Source organism: Apodemus sylvaticus, chromosome 6 (assembly GCF_947179515.1).
Source record: "Apodemus sylvaticus chromosome 6, mApoSyl1.1, whole genome shotgun sequence".
Taxonomy (NCBI): domain Eukaryota; kingdom Metazoa; phylum Chordata; class Mammalia; order Rodentia; family Muridae; genus Apodemus; species Apodemus sylvaticus.
The window spans coordinates 120,470,684-120,493,722 of NC_067477.1; the positions used below are offsets into that span (position 1 = coordinate 120,470,684).

Genomic DNA, 23,039 nt, shown 5'->3' on the forward strand with positions numbered 1-23,039 from the left:
AGCACGTTGACTCTTGTCCCCCTGAGTGTGGGAAGATCGGCAGCAAAACATCCTTGTACAGTTAGTACTATGAAGGGGGAGAATTCCTGGGCAGCACATTGAAGGATCAGAGGTTCAGAATCTATTGAGTTTGTAGCTCCTTCTCTTAGTCTTCGGTTATCTTCAGCTGGGTGTAGATTTTTAATAAAATCCTAAACAATAGGTGAGAGTGATTGTGTGTGGGATGCATGGAGAAACGAGGGGGTCTGTGGGTGCTCGCACAGTGTTCCCCACCTTACCTTTTTTCAGACAGGATTTCTCACTGAACCTGATGCTTACCCATGCACTGCCTATAAAAGGGGATTCCTTCCTCATCCTGACAGGACTAGGTTACAGACCCCGTGATCATGGCTGGCTTTTCTGTGGTTACAGACACACGTGATCACGGCTGGCTTTTCTGTGGGTGCTGGGATCTGAACTCAGCTTCTCACACTTGCATGGCCAGAACTGTTCTCCAATGTACCACTTCTCCAGCTGAGGACTATTTTGACCTCCAAAGACTGCCAGGCGGAGGTGGCGCATGCCTGTAATCCCAGCACCCTGGGAGGCAGAGGCAGACGGATTTCTGAGTTCAAGGCCAGCCTGGTCTACAGAGTGAGTACCAGGACAGCCAGGGCTATACAGAGAAACCCTGTCTCGAAAAAAAACAAATGTATGTGTGAGTATATTTTTATTACATATGTATATTTAAACACACACACACACACACACATATACACTTTTTTTTTTGTGATAGGGTTTCTCTGTGTAGCCCTGGCTGTTCTGGAGCTTACTCTGTAGACCAGGCTGGCCTCAAACTCACCTGCCTCTGCCTCCCAAATGCTGGGATTAAAGGCATGTGCAAGGGGCTAGCGAGATGGTCAGCGGTTAAGAGCACTGGCTGCTCTTCCAGAGGTCCTGGGTTCAATTCCCAGCACCTACATAACAGCTCACAGCTATCACTAGCTCCTGTTCCAGGGGATCCAACACCTTCATGCAAACACACATGCAGGTAAAACACCAATGTACATAAAAAAAAAAAAATAAATAAAGGTGTGTGCCACCACCACCTGGCTATGGATACGTATATTTCGAAGTGAATTTATTTTTGATACTATAGAATTTTATGCTATTCGATGGAAATAGTTTTCTTTCATTCTTTTCTTCCATTTTTCTTTCTTAAAATGTGGCTGGATTATTGTTTTGTTGGTTTTTATTGTTTGTCGTTTGGAAACGAGCCTTTGACATTTCTCCTCCTCTCAGTGCTTCCCTCACTTTATATTAAAAGATTTGCAGAGGGAATGGAAATTGATGCAATTTGAATGAGGTTCTTATCCTGTCTTATGAGATTTTAGTGTTCTTGTTCATACAGAGAACACAGAGCTTTAGGATGGGAGGACTTGAGGGGCCAAGTGGGTGGGATCTTGTTATTATTCCTTTGTGCTGCAGACTAGACATGTCTGGGGGGGGGAGAGAGAGAGAGAGAGAGAGCAAGCAAGCAAGCAAGCTGGGGGCTGGAGAGATAGTTCAGTGGTTAGAACACTCGCTGATTTTTAACTGTAGTTCGAGTTTCAGGGTATCTAATGCTTCTGTCTCCTTTGTCACCTGTACTCATGTACATACACACATGAATAAAATACACACACACAGAGAGAGAGAGAGAGAGAGAGAGAGAGAGAGAGAGAGAATATGTATGTTGTATATTTTGAATGATTTCATTCCCCATTTATTTTGTTTTGTTGTACAGGCTAGTTGTGTGGTATTTCCTAGAGGTTAAGATTTGAGTAGATTTCATAGTAGGTTCTAGACCATCTAGGGCTACACATCAAGATCCTGCCTTCCAAGAAATAAGTAAATAAATTTAGAAAGCAAACAAGCAAGCAAGCAAGCAAGCAAGCTGGGGGCTGGAGAGATAGTTCAGTGGTTAGAACACTCGCTGATTTTTAACTGTAGTTCGAGTTTCAGGGTATCTAATGCTTCTGTCTCCTTTGTCACCTGTACTCATGTACATACACACATGAATAAAATACACATAGATAATTAAAGATAATAAAAACAAATCTTAAATTGCTTTAGTTAAAAGTTAGCACATAAGCATTTCATGCTCATAAAAACTTTAAATTATAAGGAACTATTACTATTTTATAGGTTTATGTTTTTATACTTTTTAACTTACTATTTTAGACTTAGAACTATTTTGCCTGAATTTGTGTATGTGTACCACATGCACACGGGATGCGCACATGTGGGTGCTGAGGAACAGAACCTGTGTCCTCAGCAAGAGCAACAGGTGCTCATAACCACGGAGGCAAATCTCCAGCCCTTTAAAGCAATTGTTTTTGAGACAGGGCCTCCCTCTGTAGCTCAGGCTAGCCTCACACTTGCAGCAGGCTTTCAGCATCAGCCTCGTTGTGTAATCTGTATAATATTTACATGCAAGTAACTCATGAGATATGTGAATTTAAGTTATGCGTTAAGCAATAAAGTAGAAATGGTGAACTAGAAGATTGTAGACAGGCTGGAGAGACGGCTCAGTTGTTAAGAGCACTGACTGCTCTTCCGGAGGTCCTGGGTTCAAATCCCAGCAACCACATGGTGGCTCGCAACCATCTGTAAAAGAGATCTGACGCCCTCTTCTGGTGTGTTTGAAGACAGCTACAGTGTGTTTAGGCCAAAACAATCGGAGCGGACCGAAGCGAGCAGAGGTCCTGAATTCAAATTCCTAGTACAGCTACAGTGTACTTATATTCATAAAATAAATAATTTTTTTTTAAAAAAAGAAGATTGCAGACATCAGACGCTCAACCCGTGCGCTTTTCCCGTGTGTCCCTCGCTCTCCTCAGGGAAAAGGCTATCCTAAGTTTTAGGTCGTCATTCTCTGGCCTTTAACAACACATTTCCTCTTAAGTCTGAATCCCTAGGACTGAGGGCTTCCACTCACTTGCTTTCATGCTTTCTATAGTTCCCTGTGATTTACTTCCTTTGTTGTGTTTCTGTGGTTTGTGTTCTAATTTGCAGCTGCAGTTTAATTTATACAGCTGCATTCCGCTGGATGGGTATGTCACAATTTGTTGTTTTCCATTTGGATGTTTTGATTCTTTTCAGTTTTCCTAGTATAGTGAATATTTTTGTGTATCATTTCTGGTCCACACATTCATTGATCCCCACCTCCCCCACCCCCCAGGCTGTATAATCTAGAATGGAATAGATGCCGATTGTTCTATACTCAGGCGACTTACAGATGTTAAGGTGTCTGGCTGTCATAACAATGGGATTTGTCTGTGGTGGATGTTTAGTAAATGGGAGTCAGTAGTGTCCGCTGTCTTTGTTGTTGTTGTTGTTGTTTTTTCGAGACAGGGTTTCTCTGTATAGCAGCTCTGGCTGTCCTGGAGCTCACTCTGTAGACCTGGCTGGCCTCGAACTCAGAAATCCGCCTGCCTCTGCCTCCCAGGTTTCTGCTATTTTTGGTGAGTAACATAGCTTGGATTGCTATTTCTTCTTTTACCATTTATTTTCGGAGGGTGCATATCATGGCAAGCACCTTGACCTGTTCATCCATCTTGTAGCCTGGATTTCTTTGTTTTTCTAATAAAATAAATTATTGATATTTTTGATATCAGCTGTTATATTTTCAGAGTTTTATTATTGTCTTTTGAGAGTTTGTTTTAATATCTGTATATATTGCATAGCATTTTAGAATGTGACTTAAAATGTTAACTGTAAAAAATAATGATTTCTTTAAAAGTTATTTTTAATTAGCTACAGCATGTATTTTAGGAATTTTTTTTTTTAATTCAAAGCACAAATTTCCAGAAGAACAACCCAGTTCATAAGCTAACGGAGGAGGAGCTGCTGGCCTTCACATCGGTGAGTAATGCCCCCCCCCCTCTGCAGTTCCTTCTTTTTCCTTGTAGATTATTTTGACTCTGGCGTGTTCTTCCTTAAGCTGAAAAAACTGCCAGCTAAGGAAACCAGGGGTATACATCCTGCCAGGTTTTAACTCACACATTCTTGCTGTTCCCTTAAGCAAGGTTGTTTTCTCTGTACTTGCTTAGATTTGAGGACAGTGATCAGATTCTCTCTTTTCCTCCTCCTCTTCCTTCCCCCACCCCACCTTTCCTTTTTGACTCCAGGGTCTACTGTATTACTGTGCATATAATGGAATAATGGATACTTAATAACTGTTTGTTGACTGACTGAATGAGAATCTCAGAATTCATAAGTCTTATGCATAAAAGTGGGGGCCAATTTTGATGTCTACATGGATGTGTTGACAAAGAGTTGTGAGGAGGGACAGGAGAGCAGCAGGAGTCAGGGAAGGAAACAGTGTTGGAAACATGGGGCGCCTGTCAGTGTTCCATTGCATAGAATAGCCAAGACAGAAGGACAGACAGAAGTGGCTGTGGGATTTGACAGGGTATTCGTTGCTGGCCTGGAATTTGTGGGAATTTTGCATAGTCACCTTATTACAGTTGACTAAAGAGGGAAGATGACAGATCAGGACCCAGGCTGGAGAAGAGGGAAGAGGACAGATCAGGACCCAGGCTGGAGAAGAGGGAAGAGGACAGATCAGGACCCAGGCTGGAGAAGAGGGAAGATGACAGATCAGGACCCAGGCTGGAGAAGAGGGAAGAGGACAGATCAGGACCCAGGCTGGAGAAGAGGGAAGATGACAGATCAGGACCCAGGCTGGAGAAGAGGGAGGATGACAGATCAGGACCCAGGCTGGAGAAGAGGGAAGAGGACAGATCAGGACCCAGGCTGGAGAAGAGGGAAGATGACAGATCAGGACCCAGGCTGGAGAAGAGGGAGGATGACAGATCAGGACCCAGGCTGGAGAAGAGGGAGGATGACAGATCAGGACCCAGGCTGGAGAAGAGGGAGGATGACAGATCAGGACCCAGGCTGGAGAAGAGGGAAGAGGACAGATCAGGACCCAGGCTGGAGAAGAGGGAAGAGGACAGATCAGGACCCAGGCTGGAGAAGAGGGAGGATGACAGATCAGGACCCAGGCTGGAGAAGAGGGAAGAGGACAGATCAGGACCCAGGCTGGAGAAGAGGGAAGAGGACAGATCAGGACCCAGGCTGGAGAAGAGGGAAGAGGACAGATCAGGACCCAGGCTGGAGAAGAGGGAAGAGGACAGATCAGGACCCAGGCTGGAGAAGAGGGAGGATGACAGATCAGGACCCAGGCTGGAGAAGAGGGAGGATGACAGATCAGGACCCAGGCTGGAGAAGAGGGAGGATGACAGATCAGGACCCAGGCTGGAGAAGAGGGAAGAGGACAGATCAGGACCCAGGCTGGAGAAGAGGGAAGAGGACAGACCAGGACCCAGGCTGGAGAAGAGGGAGGATGACAGATCAGGACCCAGGCTGGAGAAGAGGGAGGATGACAGATCAGGACCCAGGCTGGAGAAGAGGGAAGAGGACAGATCAGGACCCAGGCTGGAGAAGAGGGAAGAGGACAGACCAGGACCCAGGCTGGAGAAGAGGGAGGATGACAGATCAGGACCCAGGCTGGAGAAGAGGGAAGAGGACAGATCAGGACCCAGGCTGGAGAAGAGGGAGGATGACAGATCAGGACCCAGGCTGGAGAAGAGGGAGGATGACAGATCAGGACCCAGGCTGGAGAAGAGGGAGGATGACAGATCAGGACCCAGGCTGGAGAAGAGGGAGGATGACAGATCAGGACCCAGGCTGGAGAAGAGGGAGGATGACAGATCAGGACCCAGGCTGGAGAAGAGGGAAGAGGACAGATCAGGACCCAGGCTGGAGAAGAGGGAAGAGGACAGACCAGGACCCAGGCTGGAGAAGAGGGAAGAGGACAGACCAGGACCCAGGCTGGAGAAGAGGGAGGATGACAGATCAGGACCCAGGCTGGAGAAGAGGGAAGAGGACAGACCAGGACCCAGGCTGGAGAAGAGGGAAGATGACAGACCAGGACCCAGGCTGGAGAAGAGGGAGGATGACAGATCAGGACCCAGGCTGGAGAAGAGGGAAGAGGACAGATCAGGACCCAGGCTGGAGAAGAGGGAAGAGGACAGACCAGGACCCAGGCTGGAGAAGAGGGAGGATGACAGATCAGGACCCAGGCTAGAGAAGAGGGAAGATGACAGATCAGGACCCAGGCTGGAGAAGAGGGAAGATGACAGATCAGGACCCAGGCTGGAGAAGAGGGAAGATGACAGATCAGGACCCAGGCTGGAGAAGAGGGAAGATGACAGATCAGGACCCAGGCTGGAGAAGAGGGAAGATGACAGATCAGGACCCAGGCTGGAGAAGAGGGAAGAGGACAGATCAGGACCCAGGCTGGAGAAGAGGGAAGAGGACAGATCAGGACCCAGGCTGGAGAAGAGGGAAGAGGACAGATCAGGACCCAGGCTGGAGAAGAGGGAAGAGGACAGATCAGGACCCAGGCTGGAGAAGAGGGAGGATGACAGATCAGGACCCAGGCTGGAGAAGAGGGAAGAGGACAGATCAGGACCCAGGCTGGAGAAGAGGGAGGATGACAGATCAGGACCCAGGCTGGAGAAGAGGGAGGATGACAGATCAGGACCCAGGCTGGAGAAGAGGGAAGAGGACAGATCAGGACCCAGGCTGGAGAAGAGGGAGGATGACAGATCAGGATCCAGGCTGGAGAAGAGGGAGGATGACAGATCAGGACCCAGGCTGGAGAAGAGGGAGGATGACAGATCAGGACCCAGGCTGGAGAAGAGGGAGGATGACAGATCAGGACCCAGGCTGGAGAAGAGGGAGGATGACAGATCAGGACCCAGGCTGGAGAAGAGGGAGGATGACAGATCAGGACCCAGGCTGGAGAAGAGGGAAGAGGACAGATCAGGACCCAGGCTGGAGAAGAGGGAAGAGGACAGACCAGGACCCAGGCTGGAGAAGAGGGAGGATGACAGATCAGGACCCAGGCTGGAGAAGAGGGAAGAGGACAGATCAGGACCCAGGCTGGAGAAGAGGGAGGATGACAGATCAGGACCCAGGCTGGAGAAGAGGGAGGATGACAGATCAGGACCCAGGCTGGAGAAGAGGGAGGATGACAGATCAGGACCCAGGCTGGAGAAGAGGGAGGATGACAGATCAGGACCCAGGCTGGAGAAGAGGGAGGATGACAGATCAGGACCCAGGCTGGAGAAGAGGGAGGATGACAGATCAGGACCCAGGCTGGAGAAGAGGGAGGATGACAGATCAGGACCCAGGCTGTAGAAGAGGGAAGAGGACAGATCAGGACCCAGGCTGGAGAAGAGGGAGGATGACAGATCAGGACCCAGGCTGGAGAAGAGGGAGGATGACAGATCAGGACCCAGGCTGGCAAGAGGAGCAGCAAAATGGAAAGAGGGGGGAATAGATGTTGGGAGCTGTGACGTCTAAGAGAGAAGTGTGTCAGAGAAGACACTGGGAGAGTCACTGTGCTTTGGCTTTGAGATTGGAAAAGGATGCACATCTTTTCTTTTTTTAATGGGTCTCTCTAAGTAGACCGGGCTGGCCTGGAACTCAGAAATTCTCCCACCACTGCCTACTGAGTGCTGGGATTAAAGATGTGTGCCACCACAGCTTGCTTGGTACATATTTTCTTGAATGAATCAAATTCCTTGTGATTCTGCCAAAGGTATCCTTATTGACCGGGGCTACTGAATTCCACTTTCTTTGCCATTTTCCAGATAAGATAAAAGAAAGACCTTTTCTCAGGGAGAAAGGAAAGCTGGCTCGCTTGTGCTGCAGTAGGAGCTGTGCAGACTGTCGTGCCCACTGTCTGGGTTGGGTTGAATGCTTTGCTGGAGTCTCGGGGGTCTGGGTTGTCTTCCCACTCTTCCCATTCCTTCACACCTTGGGCTTTCCTGTTATATCGAGGGCTTTAGCTGACTGTATGGAAATGCCTTATTTATTACTGCATATGCTGTAGCAAAGTGGCAACATTGTTTTCAGTGCACATAAAATAACTTGTATACCTTCCTTTCACTCCTCTAGTAACCATGACATATTTACCATGCACAGGTGTGATCCTTAATATTGAACAGTATCTTTTTTATTCTAGAGTTTCAATTAATTTACATGGAAGTACATAGAGAGAGAAATAGATATTTAATTGAGGTGCTGTGGAGGGCTATAAAGTGGGATGGATGGGTGTTGTTTAGCAGGTGGTCTGGAATACCTCAGTGGGAAGGTAATGTGGAACACAGATCCTTCTGAAGTGGGGCAGTGGGGCAGGGCATGGCGGTCGGGAGTGGCCCTAAGAGAGAGTGGGTGTACAGGGCTGAGAGGAGACACATGTCCAGCCTCTGGGTTACTTGGAGGCTTGGGTCTCTACTGACGACAGATCAGCACCGATGGGGCAGATACCGGAATGTTCTTACTGGGCTTTGTGGTGCAGTGAGCAGTGCTAAGGCCATCATTTTGGGTTCTTCTCACATACATTGTTCCTGTGCAAACACTACACCCGTCTGTTAAAAGCAGTTCTTGGGTGTGGGGAAAGCTTCTCTCCAGTCTTCAGGTTGTATCTTTTATCTGTTCTCGTTTCTGTCATGAGGGACTTGCAAGCTTAGTTGGTGGTTCTGGTATGGGTAGCTCATTCCTCCCAGTTTACAATGAAAGAAAGGAATTCCACTTTCATACTTTACCCACAAGAACCGTGTCAAGTACTTTTTTGCCCTGTCTTCTCCTTAGGCCCTCCTCCCAATCAGCACTGGCCTGAGCACTGGTCTCTGGGTGAAAGCTCTGTGACTACAGAGAATCAAATGCCAGACCTAACTTTTCTAAGGAGACTTCTTTGTTATTTTGAGTAAATCTTTAATTTCTAAGAAGTACTGCAATGTGTTGGCTATAGCTCAGTTGGTAGAATGTCCTCTAGTGTGCACAAAGCCTTAGGCTCAGGTCCTGGTAATGCATAAACTGGGTGGTGCATGCCCGTGATCTCTAACTCTGCAGATAGAGTGAGGAGGATCACAAGTTCAAGATCATGTTTACCTACACAGTAAGTGACTAACCAGGGACACATGAATCCCATCTCCAAGAAAATCCAAACCAAGCAACTTCCCCCATCCCCCAACCCCCTAGGAAGACCTGCAGGGATCACGGACACTGGGAGGGCCTCAGGACTCCATGAGGACTCGGCTCCGCACTCTCTTCCCCTTGTCTTGTCTCGATGGAGGCATGCACACACACCAGGAAGACTCAGCTCTGTCCCCAACAACTTTTCTCCTCTTTCACACACACACACACACACACACACACACACACACACACACACACACACACACACACTTTTTGAGGTAGGAGGTAGTTATGTGTCCCAGGCTAGCCTCACACTGAAAAACTCCCAGCATCAGCCTCCTTACCTCTTTCTGTACCCGATTCCAAAGTCAGTCACATGGTGACTCGGGAGTGGCTTTGACCTTAAAGATGAGGGTTTATTTATATTGCTGTTCTTTTACATCAGTAGCTTTGCACCCAGACTCAGTCAACCAAGGATTTAAAATACTGATAAAGTGTATGTGATTTGCGCATGTGCAGACCTTCTTGTCATTGTTCCCTAAAAACACAGAGTAATAACAGGCTCTGTAGCAGCTACTGGGTTTTAGGCTTTATAGTACTGAGAGCTGACTTAAAGAACAAGGATATGTGTTGTATGCAGATACCAACCTCTTCATGTGAGGGACTTACATGAAGAGGTATTTCCTATGGCACTTGTACCCAACTCTCACGGAATCTGAGGGACAGCGCATTCTGTGTAACTTCAGGTGTGTCTGAGACAAGATGGTGGGCACTTTCAGGCCCTGTCCCACTTCTGAGTGCTTGCCCTTGTCTCTGGGCCTCTTTGGCAGGGGTGGTGGTGGGGTGGCGTGGGGGGGTGGTTGTGGTGGGGGTGGTGGTGGTGTCATTTTTGTTTGTATAGTCAGCAGTTGTGCAGTTCCCTTCCGTCAGTAGACTGACTTCCTAGCTTTGACGGCTGAGCTCCAGGCTTCAGTGCCTGAATCCTACTTGTTGCTCAGGAAGTGTATCCAGACTGAGAGAATGGGTGGAGGTGACATAGCCCGGGCCTTGGGCTGACTTCCGTTCTGTGCCCACACTGTTCTGCTTCTCCCCATAACTTGGGTAGCCCTCCATGACAGGAAGGAGAGCCACATTCCCATCTTCCCTCAGCTGAAGCCTCACTTTCATGTGGAGTGGATGTAAGTGTGCCTCTCAGTGAGGAAAGGCTGGGTCTGCACTCAGCGAGGATCCAGGCTTGCTGCCCCTGGCCTTGGAGAAGGGCATATTTACTTCTGAACAGTGTGAGCAGAGCAAACATGTTGAGAACTGCCTGTGGACATGGAGAAGAGACAGAAGCACGACAGAGCAGCACTGTCTTGCTGTGTCCCTTCCTGGTGATCTGCCACCGAGACTATAAACTCTGGGGCTTGAGATTCCTTTTTTTGATGTAGGAGGTATACAATATAAAATTTTTTTCAATATAAAATTTAATATCTCATAAAAGACTGGAAGTCATTGGAGGGAAAGTGACCATGGGTATTTGGCATTTGGTAAACATACACATACGCAAAGAAGCGCGCGCGCACACCCCCCCCCCCACACACACACATATACACATACACATACACACACACACACACACACACACACAAATGCATGTATTTCACTTTTTGAGGTAGGAGGTAGTTATGTATTCCAGGCTAGCCTCACACTGAAAAACTCCCAGCATCAGCCTCCTTAGTTTGGGATACTCTTTAGTTTCTAGAAAATGGGGAGTTTTTAAAAAACTATTTTTTAAAAACTAAAATAAAAAAAAAAACCCTACCAATATTTATGGATGATTCTCAACTAAATAGTTGGCTTATGTTGGTTCTGTATTGTACTGACTTGTAATGATCTGTCTAAAGTTTCCCAAAATAACGATAAGATCTCTTTTTGTGGAGAAATTTTTGCCAGTGTTTTCATGTTGGTATGGCATTTGGAGATATATGTGAGATAATTTTTAAATTAAATCATTATTAAAATATTTTAATAAGCATACAAGCTGACAGGCTTCTTTATGACACTTTTGTACATCCTTGAAGCTTGTCCTAGAAACCCTCGCGCTCCTGCTTTAAGACAGCCATTGTGTAGGCTGGTTTGAGAAATCCTGTCTTACATTTCGGGAGTCATAGTAAAAATATCGTATATTGTTTTAGAAAACCTTTAGGTTGTGTTGGCTTGATAATTTAAAATGGGCTGTGGAAGCCGCGTTATTTCCTCTCAGATGAGCCAAGTCAGTGACATTTGGAAAGTTTTTAATTTCCGCTTATTGTTGAAAATAGGAACAATTTAGTTCATACAGGTGTTTCAGATTTCATTGGCAAAAGTTTTGTTCAAGTGTGAATTGATACTGGCAGCTTGCCTTCCGACTGCCTGCCTGCGGTTTCAAGGTCTCTATGAAAGAAGGAAAAAGTCCTTTGAGAGTTTTACATTATATTTTATATATTTTTTTCTTTCTGATATTGGCCTACTCCCCTGCCCTCCTCTCTCGTTCTCTCAGTTTTCTTTGAGATGGAGTCTTTGTTTGGTTTTTGAAATAAGGTCTGAGGTAGGCCATTGCTGGCCTGAAACTCAACTGTCCTCAGAGGAGGATGACTTTGAACTCCTGATCTACCTGCCTCCATCTCCCATGTGCTGGAATTCTAGACAGAAGCCACTGGAGATGGGGTTTTATTATTTTAAAGTGTTGATCTAGTTGATCTCAAATCCATATTATAGTAGCCCTTTTACTTTAGCTTTCTGAGTAGAAATGCTTATATAAATAATTATAGTAGATATATTATGACATTTATCATTTTTTTGTGAGGTAAAAATTAGACTGGTTTTTCCAAGACTTAAGAAAATGTGTTGGCCAGGCTTGGTGGGACATGCCTTTAATCCCCAAACTCAGGAAACAGAGACAGGCAGATCTCTGAGTGAGCCAGCCTCAGCTCCTGAGCGAGTTCTAGGACAGCCAGGGCTACACAGAGAAACCCCGTCTCTAAAGGAAGAAAAGAGAGAGGCAGCTGCTGCTCAGAGCTGCAGTTAGGATGTGCTTTATCCCTGGCATTTAACGCAGGCTTTCCATGTGACGGGAGCATCCTCACAGGAACATCCTGACGGGAATGGCCAGTAGGAGGATAGCCAGCGTGAGTAAGTTCTGTTGGCAGGAGGCGTGAATATTAAAATAGTATAAATTAATTGATGTTCATTAAGTAGAGTGGAATTTAATACATTAATAAACTAACCATTTTCAAGCAGCTTCTTAACATTAATGGACATAAACAGCTAATTAGTATGATTTAATTATTTTAAATCTATAAATGTGTTTTTTTTGGTAGAAACTATTTTAGAATTTAGAAAAGTTATATATATATATATCACATATATTTATAGAAATTTGCATAACTAATCGGAAGGGGGAGATCTACATTGCACGTAGCTGGCCGTTAATGTTGAGTTGACATGAACAGCTTCTCTGGGCATGTTCATATGGTCTCTGCTGCCTACCTGCCTGCAGGTTTCATGCTTGTGCCTTGCCCTGGAACTCTGATTCCTGGTACATCAGACATTTCTAGGGTCCTCGTGCTTTTAGCAGCACCTTTCTTTTTGGAGATACTGTGCTGTTGTCTTTAGTAGCGTTGGAAATAAGAGAGAGCTAAGAAATAAAGGGATATTAAGAACAGAAGGGGAAGAAGCCAGATATTTTAGGCCTTTAGTACTAGCAGCTTGTCCAGTAAGGCACCCTGTGAGCCCTACCTTGCTACAGAAGGGCTATTAAGACACTGCCAGACTCACGAGAGGTAGGAGAAGTGCCTGATGTTCTTCTTGATGACTTAAACATACAGATGCATAGACACACAAGAACCCAGGAGCTAAATTCACGACTGCAGCCAGAGGGACAGGCACCTGAAGCCTCTGCAGCAAGCAGATGTGAGGACTGGAGTCTCGGGGGTAGGGCGGGGTGGGGGTAATGATACTTTTGGAACTTTCCGCAGAGCTAAGACCTGAAAGTCATGGTGCTGGCCAGCCTGTGGCTGCCAAACACTCTTCCCCAGGGGACAGCACTCCAGTTCCATATTAAAGCTGTGCCTCGAGCTCACGGTTAAAGTGAACATGTGGGAGGAAAGGCAAGCAGTCACTCGCGGCTAGCGTGCACAGCCCTGGAAGCAGCCCACTGAAGCCCCAAAGCTTCTGAAGGCTGGAACTCACGGCTGCAGTATGGCCGCAGGACAGGGTGTTTAAGGAGAAGAGGCGCAAGCACATTTTCTGTGCCTTATAAGACTCATAGTTTTAGAAGGAAATTGTAACTTATAATTTGAAAAGTAAACAGTAGAATAAAAGATTAACTTTGCTTTGCCACATCACTGAGTGATGCAGGAAACTGCATCGTAGATGTGCCAGGCAGCCCATTCTTAGGATACTTGAGTGAGGCTTTCTTCTACAGCTGTGGACACAGGCAGGGATATTTAATAGTTATGCATGTTTGTGATGGCCAGAAGCTGGAAGCAGACATTTATTGACAGGAGGATAGATACTAAATTGTGACTTTGTTGTGATTACAATACATCATGCAATAGTAAGTTTACAAATGTGGCAAACTAAAAAGCTTGTCTTAATGTCTGGGTTTGTATGGTATACTCTGTGACATAGGTTCTCCATTTGCAAATGTGTGTACAGGATGGGGAATATCCTGGAAGAAGTAAAGGAGTGAACCATGGCGCTCACCTTCATGGAGTTTTTAATTTAGTGCAGATCAAATACATTCACAAATTACTTGCCAATACCAGGCAGTTTGAAAAACATGCAAATTTATAGAATAGATAAATCACCTAGTTGCTGAGAAAGTATTTATAACTGAGCCATCAAAAAAGGCTTTGTTCTCTAGGGGAGACTTTGAGGCTAGCCTTAAAGGGCAGAGAGGGCTTGATGGTGCCATATGGTGGAGCAGAGGGTGGGAACTGGAAGTTCAAGGACAGCCCTTGGACCACATTGGCAGGTCATCTGGGGCAGCAGGAGGGTGGAAAGGAAAAGTGGGCGGGGACAGATCTGAAGTGTTCCCACAGCTAAGAGAGAGGTTTAGACTGCTGTTCCCCTTTCCCTGGGAGTAATTTACTGCTTAACCTAGGAATTTTAAACTTACAGTCTTTTGGTACTAGCTTAAAATAAATACTCTTTTAAGTGGATCATTTAAAGTAGGGTGATAATTCTGCTTTTCATAGCATTTCTTTGTTCTTTGCTCCCAAGGTCAGCCTGACCTGTGTGGGCAGCATCCCTTTTGGCGTAACATGGCCAAATGATCTTGGGCCCAGCAAGGAGAGCTCAGAGCTTTGATTTACCTATGGAAAAAGCAGCTGTCTGAAAGCTCCTTTGTGTCCAAAGGACACACTGCCTGTCTGTTGAATAAAGAGCTTAGTGACCTTTGAAGATTATTCAAAATGTGCAGTTAGAAGCGTATAAAGGAATTTTGTTTTTAATGGGAACAGTATCCAGATCATCTCTGATGGTGTTTAAATTCTTGTTGCTTGTATGAGACATGAGAGGAGTATTGCAGGTGGTAGGAATTGTTAGCTGAATAAAATAAGTACACGTGTATCCTGCATACAATGTGTCAGCGTCACCAACATCCTCTTGGTTTGGGATATATTGCTGGGAAGAGACACTGACCCAAGCAGCTCATAAAGGACAACATTTAACTGGGGCTAGCTCACAGTTTCTGCGATTCAGCCCATTATCATCATGATGGGAAGCATGGCACTGTGCAGGCTGACTTGATGCTGAAATAGCCAAGAGTTCTGCATCTTGATCCAAAGGCAGCAAGAAGGAGACTGGGGAGAGCTTGAGCTTAGGAGGAGACCTCAAAGCACACCCACACTGTGACACTTCCCTTCCACAAGGCTGTACCTCCTAATAGTGCCTCTTCCCATGGCTGAACATTCAAATAGATGAGTTTAGGGGCCAAGCGTATTTAAACCACCACAGTCATCATCATCACCATCATCAGTGTGTGTGTGCGCGCACACACACACTCTTGTCTCTGTGCACCTGCACATGTGCCTGCTTAGAGTCATAGGACAACTTTGAGGAGACGTTTTTCTCCCCACTGTGGGCCCTGGGGACTTGAGGCTGTGAGGCTCTCACAGAGGTCTGTCTTCCTTGTGGAGCCATCCCTCCGGCCTCTCACTGACTTTCATTTGTGGAGTCTGCACTTTGGCTCCGTGGCATGCCTCATTGGGAGTCAGCACTCTGAGGTAGCAGAAATCCTCCTGTCTTCTGTAGTTAATGCTCTCTTCTGTTCTCAGAGTATCTTTGTATACTTTTTGTCAAAGATTGCCGACGTGAATCTGTTGCTTCATTTATAAACCATTGTGACTATAAATAGCTAGGGCTATAGCTCGTTGGTGGTAAACTTGCCTAGCATGTTCGAGACCTAGGATTTGATCCTTGGCATTCCCTACAAAAGACAACAAAACCAAAAATCCAAAACCAAACCAAAACACATTGTAAACACAGTATTTAAGTGTCCTAAAATAGCATGCATGTGTTACTCCCATGCAAGTGGTTTCTGCTTTCCTTTTTATAAGCAGAAGTAGTGGAAATCACAACTTATATACATGTATGGGGTTGCAAACAAACTAAGGTTCATTTGTATCTGTGCTCTAAATTCTTTCTAAAAGTGAGGTTTGTTAGATACAAAATTGCTCTATGTGTTTGAGACCACATTTGTATTTTCAGTAGTAATTTAGTGTGGTGGTGTATTAGCAGGCTGTTAGAGTAAGGCTTAGTTACTCCCATCTTTTTCCATGGTGCCGTTTGCAGTTGCTTGATACCGAGAGCTGCCTTGTGTGCGGAGAGTGGTCAGCATCAGAGAACGAGAAGTAATGTGGTCCCGTGGCCTTAGAAGAGGGAGGAAGTGGGAACTGCTGTTTAATGGTATGGCTTAGAGTGGCACATGAGAAGAATTCTGGAGATTGCACAACACAGTGAATGTTAAAGTGGACACACTGGACATTACAGAACTGTGTGTTATAAAGCTGGTTTGGTGATGAATTTTATGTTCTGTGTATTTTTTTTTTTACCATAACTTAAAAAAGTAAAATGAAAAGATGCTATTTGTAATAGTGTCAAAACCCATCATATTTCTAGAAATTATATTTACTAAAATATTGATAAGATCTCAGTAGTAAAATTACAGAACATTTTGAGAAATTAATGGGGATCTGAATACCAGGAGATGCACATCTGTTCATAGGTGATTCAGTATTTAACATTTCCAGCCTCTCCAAACCAGCCTGCTTTGGTCAGTGTAGTTCCTGACAAAATTCCAGCAGTTCCATTTTGCTGTTTTTGCTATTTTGTTTTTTCAAATGTGTGTGGTAGACCTAAGGGGGCCTTTGAAAAAGCTGATGTTCATATAGAAAGACAAAGGCAGTGAGGAAGAGAACTGGAAGACCTGTACCGTGTGAAGCAGTCCGACCGAGGCAGTGCTTATGAGAGTGTAGCACTTAAGTGGTAGCCGGAGGCCCAGCAGCCTGCCCTGAGGTGTGGAGTCTTCCTGCCTCCACCCTGAACCAAACTGAGGCCAAGGAGTGTAGGTTCCAGCACACCCTCCTTTTTATGCGCTCGAAAGCCTGGGAAGCATTGAATTAAGTTATCTGACACAGGAGATAGATGAAAGCTGCCAGTGGGGCAGATGGTTCTAAAGAGAGCTGTTCGGATGTGGCTCACTAGATTTCTACAGAACAGGTAGTGCGGCGCAGTAGACTTTCCAGTCAGCTGCCCTGATAATTTATATATTCATATGGAGAACAGGGATCTAACTCCCAGTTCATGCTGCATAAAAAAATGAATTCAGACAGACCTCTTATATAAAAATAGAAGGCTAAACATTAAAGCCAGAGAAGTTAAACATAGGAGACCTTAGGGGAATTGAGCAGGCCAATAAAGTTCCAAGCATAAAAATGATAAGCTGGACTGCATTAATAACGAGCACTTGTTTCAGTAGCAAGGAAGGTCCCCGGCCTCAAGCATTATGTTATAAGCCACTGGGCTCCATGCGCAGCCTGAGTCTTTTCTTTTGGGCACCTGAGCAAGATTTCCTCGGCTATTTCCTGCCACCTCCATTGAACAGTAAAGATAGTCAGGAAATATGAAATCTAAAGTAACTGAATTTAACTTCAAGATACAAGTAACTAAAGTTCAGCATAGGGAAGCATGGGTTCAAGATGTTCCTGAGGTTTTGGAACTGAGGTTAGCATAAAGTCAGCTGAATTTCATCCATTTTCCCTCCTTATGAATATGACATATTAGTCTTTGATTCCATTTATTCACAAGTGCATAAGCCATGGCTGGAAAAGTAGGGGGACTCAGGCTAGTTTAGGGAAGAACTTGTTTTTGAGATAAAGGGTCTCATGTAACTCAGGCTGGCTTTGAACTTGGTCTGTAGCTGAAAATGGCCTTGAAGTCCTGAGCCTTCTGCTTCCTCCTAAGTGCTAGGATTACGGAGGTGTGTGCGCTTCCCCTTGTCTATGTGGTACTGGAGCTCAAACTCCAGCATCATGGATGCTAGGCCAGCACTTGGCCAACTGGTCCCTTTCCAAAGGAGCTTAATCTATTTGGAACCTTTTGATATGTCATTTACTACAGAACAAATGGAATTTTATAAAAATACCTTTTTTTTTTTTAAATAGCTGAAAGCATTCTCAGATCAGCTCCTATCATCATTTAGATGAGAAAAGTCAGGTCTCAAAGTGGCAGATGTCTTTCTTGAGGGAGCTGCTGTCAGACTTTGGACTGGTTGCTTGTGAAGCTTCCCCATTTATTGACATTCGGTTGTTGTGCTCCTTACATAGGGTGTGCTAATGCTCCACATTGTTGAGATTTGGTGGGTATAAACCTGTCCCTCAGAGAAGACACTCACAGTTAGCTAGTGTCCTGGTTCTATGGCTTTTAGAATTCTAAAGCCCCCTTTCTTACTGTAGTCCCTGAGCCCTAGGTATAGGGGCAGGTGGTGTTTTAGATGTCCCAGTTGGGGCTGCTTTCTTCATGATCATTTATTCTCTGTAGCTACACTTGTCTGTGAGTGTAAGGATATGTTTTAGAGCACGGCTAGAAGCTATATTGGTTTAGGAAAATGGCACTAGTATGTTTTCTATGGTCTGTGACCTCTCTTGGTACATGTAGTTGGCTAGATTACAGTTCCAGACATGAATTCCTACCTGATGACTGGGCTATAGTTTTATGAACACCACCATTGCTAAATTACACCTGCTATTTCCTGCCACGGCCTCCATGAGAGGGAATTATGGGAACGGAGGCCGAGATCTTTAGCGAGGGGGAAGGGCTGATGAAATCCATGCTCTGAGACATAGATGGAGACTCTCTTTGGAAGGGAGGGAGGGAGACAACTAGAGGAGGCTGGGGCAGTCGGGGAGCAGTGGGACAGCACCCAGGAGAATAAGCTAACTGCACATGTGTGTGGAAGCACTGTGGTGAAACCATTACAAACAGGAGGCCTTCGCTATCTGAGAGCCGATGCCGTCTTTCCATGCTGTATGCTGGCTGCTCCGAGACAAGCGTGTGCTCGTCTCTGGAAAGCAGACGTGTGTAAAAAGTTAGGGTTTTCTTTATATATGTATATGAAAGGAAATAAAAGGCAGAGCCACTTGTGGTGAGCGGCCAGTGGCAGGAGGGGGGTGGAAGTAGGTGAATTGAGCTGGGTAGGAACAGTGAGGAGTTAAGGACTTTGTTGTCACTTAGGAACATTGTGAGTTATGGATAAATTCGCCCAGAGACAAATGTGTTATTTTAACCTAATAGTTGTTAAAATTGGCTGTGCTTAAGCATTACCAATGGGGTACTTAAAAAAAAAAATACAGATGCCCAGATCCTTCCCCTCTTGGAAATGTATTTACTTTTAAAGTTGTAAGTGCTTCCCAGGTGCCCCTGGCGAGCAGGTGGACTGTGGATGACTCACTGAACTCTGACTGGGGCCTTCACACGTGTGCTTTCCAGAGAGGAGCACGCGCTTGCCTGGGAGCAGCCAGCACACAGCGCAGAAAGACAGCATTGGCTCTCAGATAGCGAAGCCCCCCTGTTCCTAATGAGCTTTAGTGATGGTTGCTGCTGTCCCCGACCATCCAGGGACAGCTGTGCATTCCCCATCGCTGTCTGAGAGATTGTCAAGTGTGCCCGTTATGCCAGGAAGCCTCCATTTACTACCTAAAACTTTTCCTTGGGTTTTTAGCACTGCTGGTTCTATTTAAAGTTTCTGCCTGAGTTCTGTTTGAGGGCTGGCGTGGCTTTCTCTGGGTTAGGCTTCAGTATGTGCACATTTTAGCTTTCATTGGAGGTGAGTTTTTCTTAAGATGTCCCATTGGAAAGCATTTTGTTCGAAGTTAGGGCCTCTAACATTCAGGACCCCCTACTCTAACCACAGTTAAAAGTGTCCTATATATAAGTTGAAAGAGAAGAACTCTTTGTCTGCTTGTCTGCTTAGGGGGTCAAATCTGCATTTTGCTGCATTTAGCTGCATTGTGATTTTGGGGGGTGGGTACCTCTGAGAGCTTCCTTTCTGGCTGACCTCTTTTTTTCTCTGCCCTCTCCTTTCTTTCATCAGTGTTTACTTTCACAACCAAAGTTCTGGGCCATTCAGACGTCAGCCTTGATCCTCCGGACAAAACTTGAGAGAGGAAGCACACGGCGAGTGGAGCGGGCAATGCGGCAGACCCAGGTACCGTGGTGGCACTCCTCCCTCTGTTGCTGGAACTCGAGTTTACTTGTGGCACTTGCATGAACAGGACGGCCTGTATTCCACTCACATTTTGCTGTTATTTAGGTTATCCAGGTTTCAGAATTTGACCACAAAGCAGAGCTTTGTCACTTTCGTTTGTAGCTTTGTGACCTTAGCAGTTAACCTCTGTAATCCCATATCTTGTCATGTGTCCATGCTGGCCTCAAACTCAGGGTGCGGCCAAGAGTGAACTCCGGATCCTCCTCCTTCCACGCCCAGCTTGGGCCTTGGGTAGTCCGTCTGTGAAAGACTGAGAACATGCTCTGAGTGGGGAATAGGGCGAAAAGGCCAGTGATGTCACTGCTGCAGGGTCTGTCTTACCTCCCTGTCTTCTCATACTGTGCCACCTTACCAAGAGAGGTGTGTGTGTACTTGAGGAACAGTGTTAGCGTGGTCATTTCTGCCTCTGTAGGGCAGTACTTCAGGAGAAAATCTTCTTTCCCCAGCTCCCAGGTTTTGGAAATTATCCCGCTCATGTGACAGGATGGGGCTGGGCTCTGTCTGATTTGCTGCTTTTGTTGAGCCTCTTAGCTCATGCTCTGAACTCTTGCCAGATCCTCTGATTCACAGTGTTGTGCTTTGGTGTTTGTTGAAATTACTACATCTCTCAAGAGTAAGGAAATGACTTAAAATAACAAGTGTATATATAAAACAATGGTTTTTTTTTTTAATAAAAAATGTTTTAATTTCTGTGAAAATTGGTGGCCTTCCAACACTGTAGTGCTAAATGATGAACTGTCAAAGTTGAGGGGATAGTGAGGGGGTTTAGAAGGGGCTCGAAGGGAAAAGCTCAGTCATGTCCTATTCCTGTTAGAAGGAATGCAGGTGTGCTGTAGTTGGGCAGCTTGCTCACATTTGTCTAGCCGGTTACTGACAGTTTGTATGGGCCGTACCTTAGTTTTAAGCAGTTATATTGGGAGCTCCAATGACAGGTCCTAAATCATAGTGCGCCTTTAAGTGACATACGCCAAAATTAAGAAGAAAATGTAGTATCATATATGAAGGTAAATAACCAAAGATTCTAAAAGCCACAAGAGGGAAAGAGAGAGAGAGAGAGAGAGAGAGAGAGAGAGAGAGAGAGAGAGAGAGAGAATGAATTACAGACTCAGGACAAGCTGTTAAAAACCATCCACCCCATGAAATCTTCTAGGCCAAGTTCTGTAATTATTGTTGCCTGTTCAGGTTAAGAGAGTAAGAGTAGGTGAGGATCAAAACAGTACTTATGCATGTCCTGTTCACTGTAATGCTGTGAGTTTTAGCTGAGTATATTAAAGTGGAATCGCAGTTGTCAGTAGCTCTGGTGGTTTGTAGAAGAATGACTCTCATAGGCTCATATATTTGAATGTTTAGTCTCCGAGGAATGGCATTATTTGAAATGATTAGAAGGATTAAGAGGCATGGCTTTATTGGAGCAAATATGTCACTGGGAGTGAACTTTGATGTTTCAAAACCCAGGTCAAGCCCAGAGTCTCTCCCTCTGCCTTCAGAACAAGATGAAGTAGTTGTGAGCTGCTGCTTCTGCATCTGCAGGCATGCTGCCCTGCTTCCTGCCATGGTACTAGTGGGCTGACCTCTGAAAGTGTGAGCCAGCTCCCAGGAAGTGCGCTCTTTTATATAGAGCACTAAGACAGGAGTCAGACTCTACTTTTTTAAAAAAGTAAAGTATAGCTGTCTCTATCATTCAGCTTTCTCTTCCTCATGAGAATAGACTTTTGGGGGAATATTTCTTACCTATTTTTGTTTCTTCTTTTGAAAACTTTATTCAGATCCTGTTTTTTTTTTTGTTTTTGAATAGGTCATTTGTTTTTTTAAGTTTTTGGGTTTTTGTTTTTGTTTTGTTTTGTTTTACATATTCTGGGTATTAATTCTCTGACAGGTGATAGCTGGCAGAGTTTCTCTCTGTGGGTTTCCTTTACTCACCTGATTGCTTCTTATTGGTGCAGAAGAATTTTAGTTTTATGAGGTCCCATTTGTTAATTGTTGACCTCAATTCTGGGCTAATGGGGTCCTATTCAGAAAATCCTTTCCTATACCTATATCCTGTAGGGTATGCCTTTGTTTTCCTCTAGCAGTTCCAAGTTTCATAATTTAGATCTCTGGTCTATTTTGAGTTAGTTTTTGTACAAAATGATAGATACAGGCTAATTTCACTGTTCATGTAGACGTCCATTTCTCCATCACCATTTGTTGAAGACGCTGCCTTTTCTCCAGTGTTTGTTTTTTGGCATCTTGTCAAGTATTGGATGGTTGTAGTTATAGGTGTTCATGCCTGAGTCCTCAATCTTGCTCCACAACTTAATGTGGTGATTTTAGCACATGAAAACAAAATTCCTTTACAGTCTCTCAAAAATTCAAGGAGACTTGAAGTCAGAAGTTTTAAGAGTGCTTGACCCAAGGTGTGGCTCAGAAAGTGGGTACCAGTGTGGCCCCCCAGCCTCCCCAAGTTCCTCTGTTGGTGTGCCTTCACTGTGGAAGCATGAAGGGAGCTCTAGCTGTTCCAGCTCCTATTAACAACAGCAGTGGAGCAAGTCACTCACTGACTGGTGGCTCCTGATTTCTGTGTTATTGGATTTGAATGGTCACATGCAGTTTTCAGTGTTCCACCAGCAAGTAGCTGCTTTTCATTTTGCAGTCTGGTCATTGTCCAAGTAGAGATGATACAGGGCTTAGAGGAAGTCCTGTCACTCATCTGCTCAGTAGTCCTGGGATTTTTACCTGGCTTTCTATTTCTCACAGATGCCATTCTGTAATTATTATATAATAGTGGCTTAGTGTAGGGATGCTGTTGGAACTTGGTAGATTTTAGTTCTAATTCTCCTTCCCACAGAGACTTTTATTTTCCTTGGGAGTCTGAAGTGGCAGTCTACTTGATTGCTCAATTTGTAACTCACTGCTCAATTTGTAAGCTGTTCCACCTGACTGTTGATCTGTTTGGTTAAGTACATTCTTTTAAATTTTAAAAATAAGTTCTATTCTGCATATACGGATATTTACAAAGATTGCACAGCAAATCAAATCAAAGGTGATCTGGCATGTGATCAATCAGACCTTTTAGATTATCACCTAGTCTCTATTGGCTCTTAAGAAAGTCCAGACACTTTGATATCCTTCTGGTGAGAATGGATTGTTTTCAGTGACAGGGAAAGCCCTTTGGGTCAGCTCTGCTCCTTTGAAGATGTGTGCCCATACACTCAGATGCAAGCACACGAAGTTTAAATCAGACCAGACC

The 23,039-nt window shown here is 45.1% G+C and overlaps 1 protein-coding gene across 2 annotated transcripts in view; it reads left to right on the forward strand.

Moving 5' to 3' along the window:
• Ttc27 (tetratricopeptide repeat domain 27) overlaps window positions 1-23,039 on the forward strand; it is a 138,976-nt gene that overhangs the window by 31,447 nt on the left and 84,490 nt on the right. For both annotated transcript variants that reach the window (XM_052186371.1, XM_052186372.1), the window contains exons 9-10: window positions 3,819-3,885; window positions 19,637-19,750. In XM_052186371.1, coding sequence (XP_052042331.1) covers window positions 3,819-3,885; window positions 19,637-19,750 — 181 coding nt within the window. The remainder of the gene's footprint in view (window positions 1-3,818; window positions 3,886-19,636; window positions 19,751-23,039) is intronic.